This window comes from Somniosus microcephalus, chromosome 17 (genome assembly GCF_052327205.1).
Source record: "Somniosus microcephalus isolate GS21.2 chromosome 17, FLI_Smic_1.0, whole genome shotgun sequence".
Lineage (NCBI taxonomy): Eukaryota > Metazoa > Chordata > Chondrichthyes > Squaliformes > Somniosidae > Somniosus > Somniosus microcephalus.
Window position 1 is genome coordinate 72,433,351 of NC_141003.1, and position 26,980 is coordinate 72,460,330.

Genomic DNA, 26,980 nt, shown 5'->3' on the forward strand with positions numbered 1-26,980 from the left:
TCTGCAGTTTGCCAATCATCCTGGTGCTGGAGGTGTCTTTACGCCAAGGCTGTGCAAAATGCAAGGTTATTTATTATTACAAAGGAGGCCTGGCCGTATGGAACACAAGCACTCAGACACACACGCACCTTCCACTAAACCACCCAATGTCAAACCAGTATTGAAGTTTGTGTTGCACAAATCTGCTTAATCACTTTTTGTAGGTTTAGAAACATGGATGAGATGGGAAAATGGGATAGTGATTCCAAAAACTTGAGATGAAGAGGATAGGAGGAAATAATTTTCAAAATTGATTTGAGTTTACTCTATACAATTCTCAGCACAGGTTCCCAAAACTGTAGTGTATGTGCCTTTAAGAGCCCCATGTGTGCTGTAATGCCGTTAATGGCCACTCGGGCTATATAAGCCTGTATATTGTGTTATATCCGTTAGTTCCCCTCCAGACTTTGCTTAGTAAACACCTATGAACCAACTCCTGTCTTCAGTGTCTCTATCAACACACAGACACAACAAAAACATACCTCAAATCTGACACTAATTCAACATGCTCTCCCTCGCCAACAGTTAAACAGAAAGAGACCACCAATTAAAAACACAAAACAACATTGCAATTGCAGCAGATTTGGTGAAGTCACTTATGATCCTCCTGGGATGCTGCAGCTTGATTGGGAGAGACACAATCGGCCTTCGCTTACCTGAAGCACATTCTGGATCCTAGCCCACACTTCGGCCATGTCGTACAGTTTGATCTCGCTCACATTCAAACCAGAAGGAGACACAACCATTTGGTGAAGATAACCGAGAACAATTTTATGGGCGGCAGCTACAGCATAGAATTTTTCGAACAGCAACTCCAGAAGCTCCAATAATAACCTAGGAGCAAAATCAAATACAAATCACAGTCTGTCTAACAATAAGATAGTTGCTAACACTTCATGGCCAGTTTCCGTTCCTATATTTATAGTACTTTCTGGCTTGTGCTATTCTTACTTTGATGCTCACTAAAACTGTTCTAAAAATCTGAACAACAGGGAGTTCTGTTTATTGTGAAAACTGGAAGAGAAGTTCTTTTTCCCGAATACATGGGACAACAAAAGATGAACTTCTGTCACCCTTTCAACTGTTTGAATTGCATGTTCAGTAGAAAATTAATTTTAAACCTGCTGCTGCTACACAGGCCTCAGCCCACCTGTGTTAATGTGGTGAAATGGTCCCCCATTACTTAAAGGTTGCCCTGCATCACCTTACAAGGTACAAGTGAAAGTAAAATTTAGATTGCCAGCTATTTCTGCTGCGGTCAGTAATGCAGCCTCAGCAAGCATCATCGCACCCTTTAAATCCATTTGTCCACTATCATGCAGCACACTAATGACAACTGAATTTACCACAGAACCAAGTCAGTGGTTAACCAATAGAAAGTGTTCATCTGATGCCGCCTTAAGTGCTGGTGCTTAAAACAAGCCCCACTCTAATATCGTAGAACAATGTGCAGTGTCTTCCAATATTTTGGTGCTCAGCAAGTTGGGAGAGGCAGTGCTGGCAATTGAACATCTTCCACTTAATCATCAAAAATTCCTGGGCCAGGTGTCATACAGTTAGGTGCACAGTAATGCTCCAAATACACAATCAAGGGCTTCTTAAATGCAGTCACTTGGTGTGATAATCATGTTTGCACCAGTGATTGAGTGCTGCAAATTCCTCATCTCAAAATATATGAAGTATAACGTCATTACATCAGAAGAGCAGTGAACGTGTTGTGGGCACATAGGCCTAGAAATTGGGTATAGCCCGGCTTGAGGCGTTAGAACTGGCGCTGCGCAAAGTTTATAGCCAGACGAAACTTATCGCCGCCTGGCGCGATATTGGGTTGCATCGCCCCTAAAGGTGATTGAGACGCGAATTCAGGCATTACACGGGACTCCTAAGGCGCTAAATTCCGGCGCAACCCAATATCGGAGCGGACGGGCTCAGCGTAGGTGCTCTCAATTACCTATGACCACGCGACTTCCAGGCGCTGGCTAGCTCTTAAAGGGGTGGGTCAGTCAGCTTCAGCATCCACACTCTGCGCCTTGCAGGTCTCAGAATCGGCGCAGGCCCTTCTCCGACGATAAAAACTTGGACCAGATGGAGAAGGTGAGACAGAGAGCAGAGCGCTTCATCAATGAGGCTCTGGAGCAATTGGTGGCCGCAGTGGAGCGCCGGCAAGATGTTCTCTACCCAGACAATGGCAGGAGGCCGAATCATAAGGACTACCGACGAGCTTGGAGGGATGTATGCCAGGGGGTCAACTCCAGCAGCATGGTGACCAGGAGCCCTGTCCAATGCAGAAAGAAATTCAACGACCTCACTCGGGTCGTGAGGGTGGGTGTTGTTCCTGCAAACTTCTGCATCCCTTCATTTGCACCTGACTTTATGGCTACAGGGTGGCCTGTGCCCCATTGGCCATTTGCCAGCAAGCACCCATGGCCCTTTCTGGGCACACACATACACATTTGGCTCAGAGCGTAATGTAAGGGCTCTTGCACCATGGGGGGCATGAGATGATCACTCAGGGCATCAGGTAACATAACTTCCCCTCCTTTCCCCTGCAGTCCATGCTGGCGAGGATTGGCAAAGACCAGCTTCGCACCGGTGGAGGACCTCCACAAGTGGTCACTCTCACGCATCTCGAGGAGAGAGTCCACCAGATTCTTGGAGGACGTCCGAGTGGTCCTGTAACCACTGCAGCTACCGACCCCATTGTCGACAGCGATGGTAAGGTTCTCAGCTCTTAGAACTGTCTCCTTCTACTTGATCCCCCCGCCAGCATGCTTTCTCACTGTGGACCCATGTCATAGCCTTGCCACAATCTGGCATCCCTTGCTGCGAACTTGTCCTTTTGCTAAAGCCACTCTTCCACCTCCCTGCTTTCAGATGCTGCATCACCAGCTCGGGAGCTGGGCCCTCAAGCTGCCAGTGCCAGCGAAGGCTCAATGAGAAAATTACTGTCCAACAGAACGTCAGCAACTCTCTCCAGCAACGATCAGGATGGCCAGCCCAAATGGCTGCAGCTTTTATACTAGTGCTGTCCCCTTTAAATAGCACCCCCCGAGTCTGAGAAGGGCCTGGGAACGCTCCATCCAACTGTCACTAATAGCGCCAGGCGGAAAGGTTGCGGGCGCCACCGAATATCCGGTCCGGGGCGCAAAAATGGCGTTGCACACTGAAATGACGTCATGATCTGCCTGCGCCCGCGCGCAAAGAGTTAGCGCCGGCGCTCAAATCATACTCAATATGGGAGGTGGCGCTATATTCACAGCGCCTGCCTGAAAATTGGGTAACGCCCCAATTCTCGGGCTCTTTAGGCACTAATCGCTGGCGCTACCAACCGAATTTCTAGGCCATCGTGTCATAAAACCTGCGGAGGTGTAGACTTGGTACTTCAAAAGTAGACTTCTTGAAAAAAAGAAATGCAGTTGCAATATATACATGAACCCATTTCCTTGTAAAAGGTAACATATTCTTTCCCAGCGAAGTCCCTTTTACCCATTACGAAATCACATTACCCACAGTATTTTCACCCTATGCTGTAAAATGCTTTCTTCCTATCACATGTACATGATGTTCAATGTATACACACACATACATATGTATGTAAACACACACACACACACTTTTAGTGCATTAATTAAACAGGTGCATTTCTCCTAAGTCCTAAAGCAGGCACCTCCCTCCCAACAGGCTGCCAGGGTGCCGAGAGATAAAAAATGTTCCATTTGTAAAGCTCATTAAGTTTCCACACTCAACAGGCTAACACAAGACAACAATGAAGTTCTTCATTCTCTCTTTACTACCACTATTTTATGAAGGCTGGGGACAATTAGTTTCTGTCCACTTACATCTTCACAAATTGAAATCTTATTGATTCTTGGAAAACAAATCTATCAAGACAATTTGCACAGAAATGGCCATTCCTTTCAGCAATGTCGTCCTCAATTCATCACCTTTTCAGAGCAATTAAGCTACCTTTCCAAAAAAAATGAAGGAAGCCAAATTGTAAACACTTAACTCTAAAGAAGCTAGATAGATGCCACACAGCAAATGCACAAAATATTTCATGAGCTACAAACAAGTCAAAGCACTTCATTACTGCATGCTGTACACTTTCCATAAAGTACACATATCATGCTAATTTAGTCTAATTGCAGTGAACAGCAGAGACTTGACGAGTAGCTATTAGACACAAAGAACAATAAAAATCTCATGAGGCTGAACTGATCATTCAAAAGCAACAGTTGTAAATGAGGCAAGGACAGTACCAGTTTGAATTTAATTCCGACCTCATATTTGACTTGAGATTATTATTGAACTGAATGTTATGCAGTCAATGTGAAAATATTGCCAATTAAGGTAATCGATCACTAGATGCCTCCCTAAGGCATTCAATTGTCGGTGAAAACCAGGCTTTTTGTTTTTAAAGCTCCTCCATTTTTCACCATTCAAGCCATAAAAGCAGGGAATTCGACTAATGTGCAATTCTACAAGTGCTGACAACCCTCCAATAGCCGATCCAACTGTCACATCTTCATCTATTTGTCTGGACTGTGAGTGTGACCAAGCTGATCTTGTCCTTCTCCAGTGTCCACACTTGCGCACTTGCTAGCAGACGTCATTGGACAGCTTTCATAAAGAGGAATTCTAACCTATTTTCCCCTTTCCTTGTCCAGGCGAGTTCAGAGCAGGTTATTTCAAATCTCATACAACTCACGGGCAAGACCAAATTTCCAATAATGCACAGATATTTGGAGCCCTATCTTCAAAAGATCTTTGTTGAATTGGAGCACAGAAAAGGGCAAGGATCGCTCCAGGATTTAAGGTTTATGTTCAGACAAGAAACTCGAACACTGAAACTGATTTCAAGGGAGAATCGGTTAAGAGGGCACAAGACTCAACTCTTGAAAATACTTGTAACGCTTCAGTTATCTTTCGTAAAATGCAACACCTTTTTGAACCACATGCAGTCTGCTTCTCCTGTGTTGGAGCTGCAAAGAAAGGCCAGACCTACTGCAACTGGTAGTTGTCGTCCCAGCACAAAACAAGTTTGAAGTGCCATTTCCTGTGTATACTTGTGGTATGTGGGAGGTCTTCCTTCAAGAGCTGGCAGGAAAAACCAATATTCTCATCAATCGTGACTTATGCAAATTTAGGTTAAAAAGATTATGGCACAGTGTTGAAACGTGTCACCAGGTCAAAAGACATGCTCCTGTGAAGCACTTTGGGGCATTTTAATATGTTAAAAAGCGCAGTGGCATAGTGGTTGGCACTGTTGCCTCACAGCGCCAGGGACCCGGGTTCAAATCCGGCCTCGGGCGACTGTCTGTGTGGAGTTTGCACATTCTCCCCGTGTTTGCGTGGGTTTTCTCCGGGTGCTCCGGTTTCCTCCCACAGTCCAAAGATGTGCGGGTTAGGTTGATTGGCTATGATAAAAATTGGCCCTTAGTGTTAGGGGGGATTAAATACGTGGGGTTACGGGGATAGGGCTTGGGTGGGATGGCTGTCGGTGTAGGGACCGGGTGCTAGGGTTTGGATGATCAGCCATGATCTCGTTGAATGGCCAGCCATGATCTCGTTGAATGGCGGAGCAGGCTCGAAGGGCTGAATGGCCTACTCCTGCTCCTATCTTCTATGTTTCTATATAAATACAAGTTATTGTTCTTGTAAATGCAAATAACCATTTCCCCAAAAGTTCTTACAGAAATAAGGGCAGAGCTTAAAAATAAGGAAATTTGGAGTCAACATTTCCAAAATGATGCTGGAACATAGCTGTACCTCAAATAGGTCAATTTATTACGTCAGTCGTGACGCATCACTTTCAAATGTTAATTGCAAAAACTTGTGTTTCCCTTCCCCCTTCTCAAATGCAACACCATTACCTAGGTTGATTCTCCTGCGACAGGACTTCACCTCGCTGGTAAGCATGGTCTGCGACCTGGGTTGTAGACCGTTTCACAATCTGTTCCAGTTCTTGATTGAAACGCTCTTTAGTGGCTTTGATCGTCTCAGGAATCTTTCTCAGCTTCGCCAGGGCTTTTATCAGAATTCCCATGAAAAGTATGCTGTTCTCCTCTGGATCACACTCTGGGGCCTCCTTTATGTCTTGTAGGTTTATCTCTTTCACTGTCAAAATAAAACAAGTCTATTAAGTGAAAAGCTGCATGCGGTTCAGCTAATGTTTATTTTAATTTTTTTTGATGGTTATTAACTTCTTTAGGACGATGATATTGGCCTGGATTTTGGAGTCAATGGCGAAGGAACGGTGCATTATGCTGACAGCTGCCCACAGACGTTTTGTGGGCTTTTCAGCAGACATTTGCAGTATTTAGAGATAATTTCCAGCGCGGGGATCTGAGCTGTGCGCGAGTAGGACAAGCAACAGCGTGGCTCTTCAATCAATTAGACTGAAGAATCCTCACTGAGACATGCACAGTCTAAACCAGAAAGCATACATTAGATTTAATTAATTGTAAAATCATGTACAGAAAGCGAAATAAAGAGGGAGAGAAAGATTGGAGTAAGAGAGATAAGAGACAGAAAGCAAAAAAAAAAAAGCTCTTCTTAAACCTCCAATAATAATTAAATTCTGAAGGAATGAGACTCCATACTTTTAAAATTAAATTTTCAGGGCCAGAGGGGTTGTTTGGCAGTAATTATGAAGTACCACGCCGTTAAAAATTCACTTTCTGTGGCGTGTTTAGTAATAACTAGTGGGCGAGTACAGCTACTTCATGCTCTGACATGGTTTTCAATGCAGAGTCTCTTGGTGAGGTACTGTTAAGGTACAGCCTGTGGAGGAGCAGGGTAACTCAAAAAGCAACTTCTGGATTTCCACGTTTAGTTCCGCATGTGCGGACTCTGGCAGTTGCTGTTCAATTTACTCCATAATAAACGGTGAGCACTGTTAGCCTCACTGTTATTCTCAACGCAAATTCCAGGCCAATATTTCTGCACAAAATCAAAGTTGATAGAGCTCCTTTGGTGCTCTAACATGCGAGTGAACCCTCACCACACTTGGATGCAATCATAAGACACACAGAAAAAGCAGAAACTTAGAAAAAAAAATTGGATGGTAAGTGAACTTGTAGAAAACTCAGGAGTATGGGAATAAACAAGTAATGATGCAAGAATGAATGGAACGACAAAAGGCCACTTGGCCCAACAAGACCCATCTTCCACATGGGATATAAGGTACTCTCTTTCATATATTTTTCCTCATCCATTTCACTTCCCAAGGGAAAATTCTCCATAAATACTCATCCAGCTCCACTACAATCAAAGCATCGACACCAACAGTAATGGTACCTATTTTTCCCCATTTTTTTTGAACTGCTCAGTTGCAGTGCATCATCAGGCCAAAATAGTACTTTATTGTCCACTGCACCCAAAAATGGTGACATAACATTGACACACAAGGCATAACATATAACTAAATGGCCGCCAACAGCGAAAGGAGACAGGGAAATTACAGAGAGCTGATGGGAGACAGAACTTCCAGATAACAAAATGTTGAAAAGGTAACTACAGTCCCCACCACTTAAAACACCCACGTTTAAAATGGGCAGTCGCTTATATTGGCCAAAAAGCAAAAAATATTAACCAGGTGTATTAACGTTAATTTCAGAGTTGTCTTTGGTGCTCCGTTTATTTCAGGCAAACACAGCTGGAGTGCAGTGTTTTATTGGAAAGGAAACAAACGAGTGATGTCAGCACTGCAGATTATGGGTGCTCCAAACCTCCTGTGACCAACTGTTTTCTTTTTTAAGTCACCCTGTTCACAGGTTTTTTTTTTTTTTTTTTTTTATAAAAGTCTTCCTTGAAGCAGTGTGATGATAGCAGAGTACATTTTGCTTGCAGGTAAATCTAAGACTTGCTGCCCCTTTGCAAGACTTCTTTGTGACTACTGCAGAATACGTATGAAAATTAAGAGCTTCAGCTTCCAGTTCTCACTCCCATCCTGGTACTTTTGTTCTCAGTTGGCATCAGTCATGGCTATCACAATTATGTGTTTACAAAAGCAAAATACTGTGGATCAGGACCTGAAACGTTAACTCTGTTTCTCTCTCCACAGATGCTGCCTGACCTGCTGAGTATTTAGAACTTTTCAGTTTTTATTACAATTGTGTGTTTGTTGGCATTCCCACTAAAAGCTTGTAGTTTACATTTACAACAGTGACTACACTTGAAAAATACTTCATTGGCTGTAAAGCACTTTGGGACGTCCTGAAGTTGTGAAAGGCGCTATATAAATGCACGCCTTTCTTGCTTGAATGTTTTAGAACTTGTTTTGTTCGTGCAGGTAAACTGAGGATCCCTGGGTTGCTGGGAAATGTATTTTGTTATATAAATATTTCACATTAAAAAAGTCAACTGCTTAAAAATCCATATAGCACATGCATGCGATGGTCATTATACGGCCATCGAGTGTCGCGGGCAGATCGCATTTACACAAACGCGCCCGCTATAAGCAGTGGGGACTTATCTATAGGGACAATCAACTGGAGTAATTGAAGGAAGACAATGCAAAAGGTATTGTTGAAGTATATTTATTTGGACAAGGATAAAGGGATACATCAGTTAAATTACTGCATCCATTCAAAAAACCCAGAAACCATTCCAGCAGTTTTGAACAGTAACCTTGACAAAGCAAGTCTTATCCCCATAGCCAAATTACAGTGATTTGATGTCTGTACAAAAACCCAGTCTTACCCTGAAAAACATTTCCATAGCCTAGACTAGCTACAACTACACACTTAGAATTTAAGATTAACCTTGCTTCCGAGGCATGTTCATAAAGTGACGGCATGCCCTGGTTTCCACATGGTGGAATAATCAATCTTTTATGAAGAAAGCATCACAAATATCTTTAAGTGAATTACAAACTGTAAAGCTTGCTCAAGCCAACATCCCCAGCATCGAAGCTCTGACCACGCTCAATCAGCTCCGACGGACGGGTCACATTGTCCGCATGCCCGATACGAGACTCCCAAAACAAGCGCTCTACTCGGAGCTCCGGCACGGCAAGAGAGCCCCAGGTGGGCAGAGAAAACGCTTCAAGGACACCCTCAAAGCCTCCTTGAAAAAGTGCAACATTCCCACCGACACCTGGGAATCCCTGGCCCAAGACCGCACAAAGTGGAGGAGAAGCATCCAGGAAGGCGCCGAATACCTCGAGCCTCTTCACCGGGAGCAAGCGGAAGCCAAGCGCAAGGAGCGCACGTCAACCCAAACACCCCACCCACCCGCTCCTTCAACCACCGTCTGCCCCACCTGTGACAGAGACTGAAGGTCCCGCAGTGGACTATCAGCCACCTGCGAGCTCATTTTTAATGTGGAAGCAAGTCATCCTCAGTTCCGAGGGACTGCCTAAGAAGAAAGCCTGTGTCAGTTCTCTGCCTGACTACTGGAAGTCCCCCAAATAAAAGCATTTACTGGTAATCTGAGCAATATAAACTGAAATGCTGCCAGAAAAAGTTCCTCACAACTTAATATTTCACTTATAACAGTGCTTTGATGTGATGGAAATATTAATTCAATTTCAGTCATGTTTACATGCACACAATTTAACAGGCTAATGGGAAGTACCAGTTAACGTCTTCTTAGTGGATAAAGTCAAGAGGCCAGTATTATCACACCAACATCCTTGAACAACTGAAATACAGTAGTTTCTCGTCAACAGCCAATGTCACCCGATTAGATATGGTTACATTATTACAAAATCACGAAGGCATTGTGGACCCAATGATTCAAAGACTGAGGAGGCAGTCATTTCGCAGTTGTTTGAGGTCACTTGCACCTATGCACAGAGGCATTCACAGTTAATGTAAACTTCAAGCTTCAGTCCAATTTTATATTGAATGTTTTGACAAGACATTATGGGGGAGAAATTCGGTATCGTCCCGTTTGGGGCACAATTATTGGCCGGGCGCAAAGTTTAGCGCCTGCCGACTGCAAACTTGACTTCTGTTGCCCCTGGAGGTGATTGGAGCGCTAAATCAGGCACTGCACACCTCTCAAGGCGCTAACGCCGAGGAGCAAGGCACTACCTCAGAGCGCTGGCGAAGCTCACGTGATGTCAGTCAGCAATGGAACAGAGACACACTGGCGCCGGCCAGTTTTTAAAGGGGAGGGTCGATCTTGCTCTCCATCCACATCCTGCTCATTGCAGCCTTGAATCTCGGCCTGGAGACCTGTACATGAATTCCGCTGGAAAGAACAATGGAGAGGCCCAGGGAAAGAGCTCAGAGTGCAGCCCCCCATAGACTCTTCTAAATCGATGCAAGGTCAAATCAAAATGAACCTGCAAAGTGCTGCTCAGTACGCAAAACTCCTTCACAGTGTTGAATCTCTCCAGAAGTCTCTCGCGCTCTCTCTCAGAATGCGTGGTGCAAAAATGTCGCCGACAAAAAGAGACAGGAAGCGGCTGCCTTTAAATAGCGATCCCCCAGTCCCTTCCCGACTGCAAAACGTTCCCCTCAACCTGTCGTTGCTAGCGGCAGGCGGTAAGGCAGGGGACGCCACTCAATATCTGATCAGTGGCATTATGGGGGCGTTGCACGCTTGACTGACGTCACGGTCTGCGGATGCAGGAGGTCATGGCGGTAGTGTTTGGCGCCGCCGCAAAATGTCTGGTCAATTTCACGAGTGGCGCAAACATCGCCGTGCCCGGGCGCTAGTTGCTTTGTGCCCCATTAGCGGGAGGCGCAAAGCAACTGAATTTTTCCCCCCTATAAGCTTCAGTAAACATTCATTGATTGTGCAAAAGAAAGTCAAGAAATCTTGTTAAAGCCCCTTCAGAAAAAGTTTGAACGTACTTTTTTTTTTACAAGAAACCAGATCCCATCATATACGGACAAATAGCCACAGTTCCTCCAATTAATGATTGTAACTTTATGAAGTCTTAGGTTTGCTGTACATGCCAAGCAACAAAACAATCATAAATTTCTTCTTGTGTCTTAGTTGCAGGGAGTGCCCACAATGTTCAGAATATTAAGGGTTCAAGAACATTCAATGAAGAAGAACCTCAATCTGCCAGAGACACTCTCCAGATGTTGGAGCAGAGTTTTCTGCTCGGGCACAATCGGCAAATGTCATTGTTTTTCCCAAGTTATGTATTGGTTCAAGTTTCAAAAGCCCAAATTAGTTTGCATAATTACAAACGTAAAATCTTCCATGAACCAGTGTAATCGGTCAGCATAATAGAATGTAATTTTTTTTTGTCTTTGCATTAAAAAATATTCTTTGACGTATTTAAGAAACATTAAGAAAAAGGAGCAGGAATAGGCCACTTGGCCCCTCGAGCCTGCTCCGCCATTCAAAAAGATCATGGCTGATCTTGGGCTTAAAGCCACTTCCCTGCCTGCTCCCCATAACCCATCATTCCCTTATCTTGCAAAAATTTGTCTATCTCCACCTTAAATGTATTTAATGACCCAGCCTCCACAGCTCTCTGGGGCAGAGAATTCCACAGACTTATGACCCTCAGAGAAGAAATTCCTCCTCATCTCAGTTCTAAAAGGGCGACCCTTTATTCTAAAACTGTGCCCCCACATTCTAGATTTCCCCACGAGGGGAAACATCCTCTCTGCATCTACCTTGTCGTGCCCCCTCCGTATCTTATATGTTTCAATAAGATCACATCTCATTCTTCTAAATTCCAATGAGTATAGGCCCAGCCTGCACAACCTTTCCTCATCAGTCAACCCCCTCATCTCTGTAATTAACCAAGTGAATCGTCTCTGAACTGCCTCCAATGCAAGTATATCCTTCCTTAAATAAGGAGACCAAAACTGTACGCAGAACTCAAGATGTGGTCTCACCAATACCCTGTACAGTTGTAGCAGGACTTCCCTACTTTTATACTCCAACCCCCTTGAAATAAAGGCCAACATTCCATTTGCCTTTTTGATTACTTGCTGTACCTGCATGCTAACTTTTTGTGTTTCATACACAAGGACCCCCAGGTCCCTCTGAACTGTAGCATTTTGTAATCTCTCCCCATTTAAATAATAGTTTGCTTTTTAATTTTTCCTGCCCAAGTGTATAACCTCGTACTATCCCACATTATATTCCATCTGCCAAATGTTTGCCCACTCACTTAGCCTGTCTATATCCCTTTGCAGGTTCTTCGAGTTCTCTGCACAACTTGCTTTCCCACCCATCTTTGTGTCATCTGCAAACTTGACTACATTACACTCGATCCCTTCATCCAAGTCATTAATGTAGATTGTAAATAGTTGGGGCCCCAGCACCGATCCCTGTGGCACCCCACTAGTTTCCGTTTACCAACCAGAAAATGACCCATTTATCCCGACTCTCTGCTTTCTGTTAGTTCGCTAATTCTCTATCCATGCTAATATATTACCCCCAACTCCGTGAGCTCTTATCTAATGCAGTAATCTTTTATGTGGCACCTTATCGAATGCCTTCTGGAAATCCAAAGACACCACATCCACTGGTTTACGAAGTCCAGCCTGCTCGTTACCTCCTCAAAGAACTCCAGCAAGTTTGTTAAACATGATTTCCCTTTCATAAAACCATGCTGACTCTGCTTGACTGCATTATGGTTTTCCAAATGCCCTGCTACTGCTTCCTTAATGAAGGATTCCAACATTTTCCCAATGACAGATGTTAGGCTAACTGGTCTATAGTTTCCTGCTTTCTGTCTCCCTCCTTTCTTAAATAGGGGTGTTACATTTGCGATTTTCCAATGCGCTGGGACCTCTCCAGAGAAAACGGGGAATTATAGGCCGGTAAGCCTGACATCGGTAGTGGGGAAAATGCTGAAGTCCATTATAAAAGATGTAATAGCAGAGCACTTGGAAAACAGTGACAGGATCAGACAAAGTCAACATGAATTTACAAAAGGTAAATCGCGCTTGACTAATCTACTGGAATTTTTTTGAGGATGTAACTGGTAAAATAGATAAGGGAGAACCAGTGGATGTGGTGTATTTGGACTTTCAGAAGGCTTTCGATAAGGTCCCGCATAAGAGATTAGCGTGTAAAGTTAAAGCACATGGGATTGGGGCAAGGTACTGACTTGGATAGAGAACTGGTTGGCAGACAGGAAGCAAAGAGTTGGAATAAACGGGTCTTTTCCCGAGTGGCAGGCAGTGACTAGTGGGGTACCGCAGGGATCGGTCCTATGACCCCAGCTATTCACAATATATATTAATGATCTAGACGAGGGAACTAGATGTGATATCTCCAAGTTTGCAGATGACACAAAGCTGGGTGGGCGTGTGTGCTGTGAGGAGGATGCCGAGAAACTCCAGTATGATTTGGACAGGTTGGGTGATTATACTGCATCTGCCATGCATCTGCCCAATGTGGATAAATGCAAGGTTATCCACTTTGGTGGCAAAAACAGGACAGCAGATTATCTGAACGGCAATAGATTGGGAGAAGGGGAAGTGCAACAAGACCTGGGTGTTCTTGTGCACCAGTTGCTGAAGGTAAGCATGCAGGTGCAGCAGGCGGTTAAGAAGGCAAATGGTATGTTGGCCTTCGTAGCGAGAGGGTACGAGTACAAGAACAAGGATGTCTTGCTGCAGTTGTACAGGGCCTTGGTGAGACCACACCTTGAGTATTGTGTGCAGTTTTGGTTGCCTTATCTGAGGAAGGATGTTCTTGCCATGGAAGGAGTGCAGCAAAGATTCACCAGACTGATACCTGGGATGGCAGGAATGACGTATGAGGAGAGATTGGGTCGATTGGGCTTGTACTCGCTGGAGTTTAGAAGAATGAGAGGGGATCTCATTGAAACTTTTAAAATTCTAACAGGACTAGACAGACTAGATGCAGGAAGGATGTTCCCGATGGCTGGGCAGTCCAGAACCAGGGATCATCGTCTAAGGATAAGGGGTAAGCCATTTCGGACAGAAATGAGGAGGAATTTCTTCACCCACAGAGTGGTGAAACTGTGGAATTCTCTACCACAGAGGGCAGTTGATGCCAATTCATTAAATATATTCAAGAAGGAGTTAGATATATTTCTTAGGGCTAAAGGGATCAAGTGATATGGGGAGAAGGCAGGGACAGGGTACTGAACTGGGATGATCAGCCATGATCTCATTGAATGGCGGAGCAGGCTCGAGGGGCCGAATGACCTACTCCTGCTCCTATTTCCTATGTTTCTATGTTTAGTCCAGGAAATGTTGGTATATTGCAACCAATGTATCCACTATCCCTGCAGCCATTTCTTTCAAGACCCTGGGATGCAGGCTATCTGGTCCAGAGGACTTATCGTCTTTTAGTCCCATTATTTTACCGAGTACCATTTCCTTAGCGATAGCGATTGTCTTTAGTTCCCCCCGCCCTGTGGCCCCTTGATTATCCATTATTGGGATGTTGTTAGTGTCTTCTACAGTGAAGACAGATGCAAAATATTTGTTCAGAATCTCTGCCATTTCCCCGTTCCCCATTATTAATTCCCCAGTCTCATCCTCTAAGGGACCAACGTTTACTTTAGCTACCCTCTTCCTTTTTATATACCTGTAGAAGCTCTTACAATCTGTTTTAATGTTTCTTGCCAGTTTACTCTCATAATTCATCTTCTCTCTATTATTTTTTTAGTCATCCTTTGCTGGTTTAAAATTTTTTCCCAATCCTCTGGTCTCCCACCAATCTTTAAGTGTGGTTACCGGATGCAGTGATATTAATACAACTGAAAACGAATTATCACAAAAATAAGTATTTTTATTAAGTGTCTGGTCCTCCATCTGAGTGCAATCGGATTTTAAAAATCAATGCAATTGACTTTAGAAACACCAATACTGAACCATTTACTAATTTCACTGGTGTACACTAGTCAGTTTTGTAGTAAATTAAATATTTAACATTAAAACTTTAATAACGTGCTGACTGGTGCCTGTGCGCCTAAAAAAAAAATCCCGATGTGAAGAGCCTCCTTGAATGGCCAGTCGGTGGAATCTCGCTATGCTCATTATTTCGAACTGGGGGTGTAGCCAGTTTTGTGGGCGGGGCCGCCTTCCAGCGCAACTATTTTTAAACCAGCGTTAAAATCGCGAAAACTATATTTACACTTATAGATGCCTAGAAACTTACAGCACAGAAGGAGGCCATTTGGCTCGTCGTGCCTGTGCTGGCTCTTTGAAAGAGCAGTCGTGCTGAGTCCCACACCCCCGCTTTTTGTCTGTAACCCTGTGAGTTGCTCATCCTCAAGAACCTGTCCAACTCTGTTTGAATATCTATGGAATAAGCTTCCACCACCTTTTCAAGTAGAGCATTCCAGATCCCGACAGCTCAAGTGAAAAAAATTCACCTCATCTCCCCTCTAGATCTTTTTCCAATGATTTTCAATCTATGACCTCTAGTTATTGACCACTCGCCAGAGGGTGTATTTTTTCCTATTAACTCTCATCAAAACCTCTCATCATCTGCACCAAGAACAGTCGTAACTTCTCCAACCTTTCTCCATAACTGATGTCCCTCATCTCTGGTCACATCTTGGTAAACCTCCTCTGTACCTTTTTTAATGCCTTTACCTCTTTAAACTTGAGGACTTTACACGCGACGTAACTTGCGATTTAAAATTCCGCGATCTTTTGCGCTGGTTTGGCTGATTTCAGCTATTTTGCGCTAATAAAACCAGCGCAAGCTTGCGGAAACTTGAGGCTATTCGATTTAGGGTCATAGGATTATAGAGTGGTTACAGCACAGAAGGTGGCCATTCAGCCAGTCAAGTCCTTGCCAGCTCTCTGCAAGAGCACTTGTGCTTGTCCTATGTCCCTGCCCTTTCCCCGTAGCCCTGCAAAATGTTTTCGTTCAGGTACTTATCCAATTCCCTTTTGAAAGCCACGATTGAATCGGCCTCCACCACCATTTCAGGCAGTGCATTCCAGATCCTAACCACTCGCTGCGTAAAGAAGTTTCTCCTCACGTCGCCTTTGGTTCTTCTGCCAATCACCTTAAATCTGCGGCCTCTGGTTCTCGACCCTTCTGCCAATGGGAACAGTTTCCCTCTATCTACTCTGTCTGGACCCCTCATGATTTTGAACACCTCGATCAAATCTCCTCTCAACCTTCTCTGCTCCAAGGAGAACAACCCCAGCTTCTCTAGTCTATCCATGTAACTGATGTCCCTCATCCTTGCAGCCATTCTTGTAAATCTTTTCTGCACCCTCTCTAAAGTGCGGTGCCCAGAATTGGACACAATACTCCAGTTGAGGACAAACCAGTGTTTCATAAAGGTTCGTCATAACTTCCTTGTTTTTGTACTGTATGCCTCTATTTATGAAGCCCAGTATCCCGTAAGCTTTTTTGACCACTTTCACAACCTGCCCTTAACCTTCGATTTCTGCACATATACCCCCAGGTCTCTCTGTTCATGCACCTCCTTTAGAATTGTACCCTTCAATTTATATTGCCTCTCCTCGTTCTTCCTACCAAAATGTATCACTTCACACTTTTCTACGTTAAATTTCATCTGCCACGGGTCCGCCCATTCCACCAGCCTGTCTATGTCTTCTTGCAGTCTATCACTATTGTCCTCACTGCTCACCATACTTCCAAGTTTCGTCTCATCTGCAAATTTTGAAACTGTGCCCTGTTCACCCAAGTCCAAGTCATTAATATATCAAAAATCATTATATAAACAAAAACACACACAGCCAGAAGTAAACTGCAACTAGTGCAAATATTTGAGACGCACAGTCCTTATATAGTGTTTTTACGTGCCGATAATGCAAAACCGCACAAATATAACTTCATATAGAACCACAATAATTTATTTCCTCCTGCAGGTGGGGAACTTGACCACAGTGACTGTTGACTCCTGTAAGTTGTTGATATCTTTCCTTCGGTGCACTAAAGATGTCACAAAAATTGCATGAAAATGCATACAAATGATGTCTGCAACACTTTGGATCAGACCTTGAGCTTGAAAAAAAAAATAATGCTGGCATTCATAGTGTAAAAAGAAAGACCTGCATTCATACAGCACCTTTCATGACCACCAGACATCACAAAGCGCTTTACAGCCAATGAAGTGCTTTAAGTGCAGTCACTATTGTAATGTAGGAAATGTGGTAGTCAATTTGCACACAGGAAGCTCCCACAAACAACAATATGACAATGACCAAATAATCTGTTTTTTTTTTGTGATGTTGATTGATGGAATAAATATTTGCCAGGACAGTGGATCATTCCCCTGCTCTTCTTCAAAGTCATGTCATGGGATCTTTTACGTGCACCTGAGAGAGCAGATGGGGCCTCGGTTTAACATCTCATCCAAAAGATGGCACCTCCGACAGTGCGGCACTCCCTCAGTACTGCACTGGAGTGTCAGCCTAGATTTTTGTGCTCAAGTCCCTGGAGTGGGACTTGAACCCACAACCTTCCGACTCAGAGGAGAAGGTGCTACCGACTGAGCCACAGCTGACATCAGTAGAATAATCCAATAGCAATCAATTTCTTGGGACACAGATACTGAAGACAAACAGTTCAATACTGTCCCATCAACATTTAATCTATTTGATCATGAGCATGCACCATGGTCAAAATACTTTCCAAGTATGTCTAATGGAATAGTCTGATGAGAAACTTTTAATATATTCAAAGGTTATATATCTACTGTGGAAGAAAATGTTCATGATCAATTTCAGGGCAACATCTCAGATTGTGAAAGAAAAGTGGTCTAATTTATCAATGATCTGCACAAAATATCTGATTCCGACATTTAAAAAAATATGAAGAACTACTGGACATATAGGATGAACAAAAACACGGACACAATGCACGAGCACTAGGTCATGATGCTTCAAGTTCCACCATCACTGCACAATGTCCATAATTTCAATGATATATATAGAATGGAAGTGAACTGCTGACAAGTTGCCGATTCCCCCATTACACTGGATCCTGACCAACCGAGAGACTGCACAAAATTCAGTTACTGAATAGGCTGGCTTTCAGAAATCTTTACCAACACCGTAAAAACTATAAAGATGGATCTTGCTCAAAGTGCACGTATATCTTCATTATCAAAACAGACAATGATGCACATGCTGTTAATCCATAGGGGACATGTGTAGGCACGATCCCAGGAATCCGAGAACATTTCCAATAAAATTTGGTGCTCAACTCACACCTTCTTCTGACCTGCAAACCCAGCAGCTTGATTTACTCACCCGAGTCAATCAATCTTTTGCATTCAGCATAAGTCACAAATGCTACTTCATTTACCATTTGCAAAAAGTATTTTTTCTCCCAGGTCTCGAGCACTGAATCATCAAGAGGGTACAAAACATAACTCTGAAGAGGCAAAGTGCACAGTCTAAAAATTTAAGGCAATTTTCAATTAAAAAAATCATTCAATGTTTTCGATATTAAACTTGAGGCTGTCCAAAACTCGGCTGCCCATGTCCTAACTTGCACCAAGTCCCGTTCACCCATCACCCCTGTGCTCGCTGACCTACATTGGCTCCCGGTTAAGCAACGCCTCGATTTCAAAATTCTCATCCTGGTATTCAAATCCCTCCATGGCCTCGCCCCTCCCCATCTTTGTAACCTCCCCAGCCCCACAACACTCCGCCCCCCCACCCAGAGATATCTGTGCTCCTCTAATTCTGCCCTCTTGAGCATCCCTGATTATAATTGCTCAACCATTAGTGGTTGTGCCTTCTGCTGCCTGGGCCCGAAGCTCTGAAATTCCCTGGCTAAACCACTCCGCCTCTCTTTCCTCCTTAAAGATGCTCCTTAAAACCTACTTCTTTGACCAAGCTTTTGGTGATTTGCCCTAATTTCTTATGTGGCTCAGTGTCAAATCTTTTGTCTTATAATACTCCTGTGAAGCGCCTTGGGACATTTTACTACATCGTTATTATTATTGTTGTTGTTGCTGTTGATAGACAAGTTTTAAAATGTCAAATACAAAAAATATATTTAATGCAAACAGTGTGCAGCACATTTAAAAGCATCGAATAAACAGAGGTTAACTATAATCAACATTGTTAAACATTTGAGGGAAGCATTTACAGAAATTGTGCTGTTTGCACTCTGTGGAAAAGGTTGACTATTCTGAAAGAAGTTGGTGTGAAATTTCTGACAGCAACTGGAAAAATGCCTAGCAAAGAGTGTCTCAGCATATTTATGACTCACATACACACTGGGTGTGAAATTCAACTTCGGCGGGGGTTGTAAAACAGGCACCAGCGGATCGACCACCCGTTATACACCCCGCCCAATTTCCCTTTCCAGTGAAATCACCCAATTTGCACGCCACCAAAGTTGAATTTCACCCCCACTGTCTCTTCAACTCCCACATAATTGTTAGGGAATTCCAAGAAAAGCCAGTTGTTCAAGTAACCACCAGAACAAAATTTGTGCAAACTACTCTCTCATTTGTCAAGACTTCAAAAGATCATCATCAAAGTGTCACCTGTAACAACTGAGCGTATCTTTATACAACAGGTTTACCTCACTTCATTGGGAAGATACAAATCCCCATGTCATTTGCTGGGCAAGTGAAGAAAGAGTATGAACTTGCATTTACACAAACTCAGGATGTCCCAAAGCACTTCATAAGTACTTAATTGACAGTGAAATATAGTTTCGGTGGTAATGTAAAGAAACACAGCAGCCAGTTTGTGCACAGCAAGGTTCCTCAAACAGCAATGAGAGAAATGATCAGATAATCTGTTTTTTTTCCTAGTAATCTTGGTTGAGGGATAAATGTTGGCCAGGACACCAGGAAAACTCATCCTCTCATCTCAAAATAGTGCCATGGAATCTTTTACATCCACCAGAGAGGGAAAACAAGGTCTCGATTTAACATCTCATACAAAAGACAGCACCTCCAACAGTTCAGCACTCCCTCAGTACTGTACTGGTAATATTAAAAAGGATCTGTGCCAATAGGTACAAAATAAAAATAGGAAAATGGGCCAAGCTACTGCAGTACAGTAGGTACTTTGTAAACACAACTGATTTCAACCATGAATTCAACTACTGTTACAACAATAACTTGCATTTATATAGCACCTTTAACATAGTAAAACGCCCCAAAGTGCTTCAAACAAAATTTGACACCAAGCTACATAAGGAGATATTAGGACAGGTGACCAAAAGCTTGGCCAAAGAGGTAGGTTTTAAAGAGTGTCTTCAAGAAGGAGAGAGATAGTGTGCAGAAGAGGTTTCGGGAGGGAATTCCAGAGCTTAGGGCCCAGGCAGCTGAAGGCATGGCCACCAATGTTGGAGCGATTAAAATCGAGAAGGCGCAAGAGGCTAGAATTGGAGGAGTGCAGAGATCTTGGAGGGTTGTAGGGCTGATGGAGATTACAGTGATAGGGAGGGGCGAGGCCAGAGAGGGATTGGAAAACAAGGATGAGAATTTGGAAATCGAGGCGATGCCGGACTGGGAGCCATTGTAGGTCAGCAAGCACAGGGGTGATGCGTGATCGGGACTTGGTGCGAGTTAGGATGCGAACGGCAGAGTTTTGGATGAGTTCAAGTTTATGGAGGATGGAAGACGGGAGATGGGCCAGGAAAACATTAGAATGATCAAGTCTAGGAGGTAACAAAGGCATGGACGAGGGTTTCAGTGTCAGATGAGCGGAGGCACGGGCGGAGATGGACGAGGTTACCGAAGTGTAAGTAGACGGTCTTGGTGATGGAGCAGATGTGTGATTGGAAGCTTTTCTCAGGATCAAATAGGACGCCAAGGTTGCGAATGGTCTGGTTCAGCCTCAGACAGTGACCAGGGAGAGGGATGGAGTTGGCGGCTAGGGAACGACGTTTGTGATGGGGATTGAAGGCAATGACTTCGGTCTTCCAAAAATTTAGTTGGAGGAAATTTCTGCTCGTCCAGTGTTAGATGTTGGACAAGCAGCATGACAAATCAGACAGTGAAGGGGACGAGAAAGGTGGTGGTGAGGTAGACCTGGGCGTCGTCAGCAACGTGGAACCTTGCGTTGTGTTTTCAGATGATGTCACCATTAACATGTTAACCTTTTCGTCTGGATTCTAAAGATGAAATTGTACACTCCACTGCAGGGGTAGAAAATATATACCAGAAACCTTACATTGCTGTCTTCAGCAAAGGGCAGAATAAGCGCCTTACAAATGCGTAACAAGATTACAATAATTGAAGAAATCACTGTTGCCTTAACTCTAGTTTATCATTGCTTAACTCTTGTGGTAATGCTGAAATCACATAATTTAAAGTTTCTTAACACAAACCTTTAAGGAAGAAGCCCAAACCCATAAATTTTATCAGCATAGCATTTTACTCTTCTTACTCACACTTGCTCCAAGTTCATAACCAGCTGCCATGTTAATAGAATATTGTGATCAGGACAAATTCCCGTAAAGTAAACAAACGGTTTGCTCCATACTACCCAACTATTTTTTTCTACTGGGCTTATCTTAAGGAGCTTTAACCTACAGGGCACTGATCATTGCATCTGTTATGCTTTTAGTGCGAAGTTCCTGCTCCTCTAGTAACCATTAGCATGCTCCACATCATTTAACACAAACAGACGTGTTTATGTTGATCGTCTTATAATTCAGATTACTGGCACCTGTGAGCCAGCGCCTGGTGTTAAATGTGGCTTCTGCAGACCAATATAAAGGCCCTAAGTATGACATTGTTAAAAATATCTTCTTATTCTTAGGTAGTCCCTCGGAACCGAGGATGACTTGCTTCCACATTAAAAATGAGTTCGCAGGTGACTGATGAGTCCAATGCGGGACCTACAGTCTCTGTCACAGGTGGGGCAGACGGTGGTTGAAGGGGCGGGTGGGTGGGGTGCTTGGGTTGACATGCGCTCCTTGCGCTGCCTGCGCTTGGCTTCCGCTTGCTCCCGGGTAAGAGACTCGAGGTGTTCGGCGCCTTCCCGGATGCTTCTCCTCCACTTTGTGCGGTCTTGGGCCAGGGATTCCCAGGTGTCGGTGGGGATGTTGCACTTTTTCAAGGAGGCTTTGAGGGTGTCCTTGAAGCGTTTCCTCTGCCCACCTGGGGCTCTCTTGCCGTGCTGGAGCTCCAAGTGGAGCGCTTGTTTTGGGAGCCTCGTATCGGGTGTGCGGACAATGCGAATTAAAAATATACTGTTGCATTCACGGTCTCCTGTGCTGGACAATCTGGTAATACGAAGTGTGTTACAATGGAAACAGTTACCATCACATTTTACTTTCCCATTGGACGGACAGTGCCACTTTAAGACCGTCGCTGTAACATGTAGATTTACTTTCTCCACTGGCATTGTAATACATTACAATGGAGGAAAATGTCACTCTTTGAGCTCAGTACAATAGAATACCAGGCTAAAACAAATCTACAGGGTTTGTGTTTATTTTTTCCATGACAGAGGTTTTCCACAATATAGACTGAGCCTGCCCAAGTCTTGACATTTAATCAATAGACATAAATCACTTAGAAGGTTATTAACTGAAAGATATGTCAATGCTGACCAAGCCTCGACAGATTACACAAAAGTAATGGAAAACTGAAGTTGCTCTTATCTAAAATAATGGCATGCAATTTTAATCCATTTGATTTTAAAATAAATTTTAACACCTTGATTCCTGAATTTTCTTGGCACCTTCTCATGCACGTTTTCTTCTACTGTTCCTATTGTATTATATGCATTTTATTCTATTGTAGCTTAAGAGATCATGAGCCTACTTCGGCTTGCTTTAATTGATTTACACAATGCTCATTTGTCTTCCCTTGATGGGAGGTGCTTTGCTACTGCATTAAGAATCTTGGAAGGGGGCATTGGTTTTTAGAACCCAGCAATGGACTGCAAACTTGTACTCTATTGCACTGAACTCAAACATTTTTGCCCCATTCGGACGTATTCATTCCAGTGGCAGTGAAGAAAATAAACCTATCAATATTTCGATGACTGAAAGCAATGTTGTCTGCTGGGGAGATGAAAATTATGGTAATTGCTTCAATTGCAACAATTGAAGCCCTGTTCCTTTTATAGTAAAACTCACATTCCAATTGAACACTGATAATGAAGTTTCAATATCAGCGAAGCTTTGGATCTAAACCCAGATCTCCAGCACAAGAGTTCCTCAAATAACTATTGCAACAAGAGCTCCTTTACAACCACCTCATGGTTAATCAGAGGGCTCATGGCAGCACTGCAGTAACACTGTATTTTCTATATCATCTAAAAGTTTAACCTGGCAGTGGAGAACCTCACTTCTGGGTTCAGAATATCCTCATCAATTAGCATTTTGATTCCAACTGTTTAAATAGACACGGACCATGCGGCGAGTGTCTCACCTTCTGACTCCCCAAAGCCTTTCTACAATCTACAAGGCACAAGTCAGGAGTGTGATGGAACACTCTCCACTTGCCTGGATGAGTGCAGCTCCAACAACACTCAAGAAGCTCGGCACCATCCAGGACAAAGCAGCCCGCTTGATTGGCACCCCATCCACCACCTTAAACATTCACTCCCTCCACCACCAGCGTACCGTGGCTACAGTGTGTACCATCTATCTACAAGATGCACTGCAGCAACTCGCCAAGGCTTCTTCGGCAGCACCTCCCAAACCCGCGACCTCTTCCACCAAGAAGGACAAGGGCAGTAGGTGCATGGGAACACCACCACCTCCAAGTTCCCCTCCAAGTCACACACCATCCTGACTTGGAAGTATATCGGCCGTTCCTTCATTGTCGCTGGGTCAAAATCCTGGAACTCCCTCCCCAACAGCACTGTGGGAGTACCTTCACCACACAGACTGCAGCGGTTCAAGGAGGCGGCTCACCACCACCTTCTCAAGGGCAATTAGGGATGGGCAATAAATGCTGTCCTTGCCATCGACGCCCACATCCCATAAACACATTTTTTAAAATGCAATGCTTTAAGGAATATTGGCTTCATCTAATGTAAGGCTTTTAGTCTTACAGAAAAAGTAACACTGAACTGGGTGAAGAAGACTGCATCTGATAAATTTTCATTGTTAACAGCAAACTAACTCGAATGCCAATTAGTCCCCATACATCCACAATCCAAATGTGGTGGTGCTCTGAATACAGCACTTTCTATTGATGAAGGTCGCACTTGAAATGGCTTTAGCATTTTTTATTGAAACAAACAAGGAGTCAATATTGTATTTGCAAAGTGATGAACATAATTACAGTTATAAGTACATTAAATTGCTGGGTTTTAGTCTGAACTGTGTTTGGTCACAACCAACTCAGATTTGTGGCATTCTGTTGCACATCAGAAGCAGAAAACTAGTCTCCAGCTTGCCCCGAGGTATATACTCTTGTTCAACATACAACTCGTTGGAAGGAACAAATGCTTACGAAAGAAGATACTATAATGGTATCATTTCTTCCCTCCCACTTTGTAGCATGTACTTAACATCAGAGTAATTTATTTTTCTCCCCCGAGAGCTTTTCCAATCATAATTACTAAACTGCCCAAGTAACAACACATTTAAAATGTGCAGTCTATTACAAGTAATTACTTTTATAAATGAGAACAAGTTGTCACATGCAGTAACATATCTACTATTTCAAAAAGAAAAGTACTGTACACTAATTGGTTGCATCTCATTATACCCTTTGAGCAACCATCACCCCATTTGTTGTGCCACTCTGCTAGCTCTATTCAACTAGCTAAAGGCCAACTGTTAAAAATGTATATTGCTCGATGCGAGTTAAATATTTACAGTTTACTAGATGAACATCAGTAAACTACAAGATAGTAATTAAGGCAAGTGGGTCTGCTGTCAAAAAATAACAGTGCACAGCTTGAGCTATTTATCAACAAAACAACTAAGATTTTAATTATCTCACACCGACAGCTTACTTCTTTAAAATAGGTGCTGTATTTTTTTAAAAATAAAGTTAATTTTTGAAATTAACTTTGACAATTTAGTGGGCATAAACAGTTTGAGAGGTGGCTCAATATACATATGGCATAAAATATGGTGTCTTGATCATAAATAAGCCACAGGCTCATAAACCATAAAAGCTGCTCGAAGGTGCAGCCCACAGGAGGCAAAAAGAATAATAAAGGTGATGACTGAGCTCCTGGCATTCGGTCGTCCACTAGAGGCATAGTCCTGATCTGTCTGAAGTGCAATTCAGTAGTTAATAAAAGCCTGTCGTTCTGAACTCTGCCCAGCCTTTTATTAGAATTGATAGCGCATCACTGATGCTGGACATGACATGAGGGTAAATGTTATCAAGTGAACTTTCCAAGTTTAACTTCAAGTCAAGTCTGAAAAGATTTTTCAGCTGTGTACTTTAGAAATGAAGAACTACATTAACACAAAATAAAATTGTTAGAGTGGAGTACACTTGGATATGTCAACAGTAAACAAAGTGCTCACCGAGAGCTTGATTTACCTTTCTGTCTTTGCTCCACGGGGAAGGACTGTGCTTCGGCCCTCAGCCACCTCAGACCTTCACCAATTTGGTGCACTAGTCACTACAGAGGAATGCTGGCATGTGCTGCCCCCAAACTCGCAAGCCATTAAAAAAAAGTTTCCATTTCTCCCCAAACAGAATATAGTTACAACGGCCTGAAAAACTAGTACCTTTGAAATATAAAAAGGTGAATTCTGGGAAAGCCAGACGATTAAAACTAGATCTCCAGCAAAGTTCAGACAACACTCTCAAGAGCAACAGAACATTGAACTTTTGTTAGGAGATGGAGTTAAGAAAGTCCAGACTGCCAAGGCCATTGAATGAATCGGCCATGTTGCCTGAAGAGATAAGAAACATCTGGGAGCCTTCCAGCTAAACAACAACCATTTGCATTTATATAGTGCTATCAATGTAGGAAAACATCCCAAGGCACTTCACAGAGGCATAATCAGAAATAAATAGACATCTAACCAAAGACCATCTACTGTCTCGCCCAAAAATGCAACCAAGCACATGCAATGTTGAAAATACCAGAATGAGATGTTGTCGACCCAGTAGGGGAAGAATATCACCTCAATGGACAGACATTAACCCTACAAATATTCCCAGAGGTGATCATAAGCATCAGTGGGAGGTAGATCTGCCCAATGCCACTGCAAGTGGCTTGAATGGATGAAATCGAGAAATAATCTTTTTCAAGCTAATACTTTTATCAGTAATATGCTGAAATAGACTTTAAATGTAGCTGATTAATACCTTTCAATAATAAGTACAATCTCTCAGCTATACAAGGAACCGAATTATAAAAAAATTACCAACCTTACATTAATCTTGGATGCTGAATGTCACTTTATTTGATATTAAATAGAGCCCAGCTGATGCAGAGTTACTGAGAGACATTTACAAATGACTATGATTGGAGTCTGTAACAAGTTAAACTATCAGCTAATAAAATCTATCTAAGTACTTTGTGTACTCCTCAATTCAACTCAATTTTATTTGCCACATGTAACTAATATGTAACTTGTACAATGGAATGCTTACTCCCCATAGGGACACATCAGCTATTCGTACAGCGCCGTGTTCAAAAAGTCAATTCAATGGCATCCAGTGGCAGTGGGAGCACGATGTCCCTCAGCCGCTCCGTCCTCCTCGTCGCCGCAGCCTCCTCCTCACTGTTGCCGGCTCCACGTGTGGTGGCCTGCTTCTCCCGCTCACGATCCGACCTCTGGCCACCATGCCCGGCTCCCCTCCTCCCAGTCGGACTGCGAGCTTCCCGCCAAGGAGCTGCCGGCCGACGTGCTGTAGCGGGTCGTCGTGGCTGCTGCTGCTGCTCGTTGCGCTGCGCTGCCTCCGCCCGACTCACCGAACACATCGTCGGGATGTAAATGCTCCGGTCGCCGTGGCCTCCTCCTCACCGTCGCCGGCTCCACGGTCCGACGGCCCAGGGCCTGCTTCTCCTGCTCACGGTCCGGCCTCTGGCCGCCATGCTTGGCTCCCCTCCTCCCAGTCGGAATGCCTCCTGACGTGCTCTAGCGGGTCGTCGTGACTGCTGCTGCTGCTCGTTGCGCTGCGCTGCCTCTGCCT

The 26,980-nt window shown here is 43.6% G+C and overlaps 1 protein-coding gene across 1 annotated transcript in view; it reads right to left on the reverse strand.

The window, feature by feature from the left end:
* Positions 1–26,980, reverse strand: part of exoc4 (exocyst complex component 4) — a 565,674-nt gene that overhangs the window by 453,637 nt on the left and 85,057 nt on the right. The window contains exons 5-6 of the mRNA XM_086010674.1: positions 5,913–6,156; positions 696–873 (exon numbers count right to left, since the gene is read on the reverse strand). Coding sequence (XP_085866800.1) covers positions 696–873; positions 5,913–6,156 — 422 coding nt within the window. The remainder of the gene's footprint in view (positions 1–695; positions 874–5,912; positions 6,157–26,980) is intronic.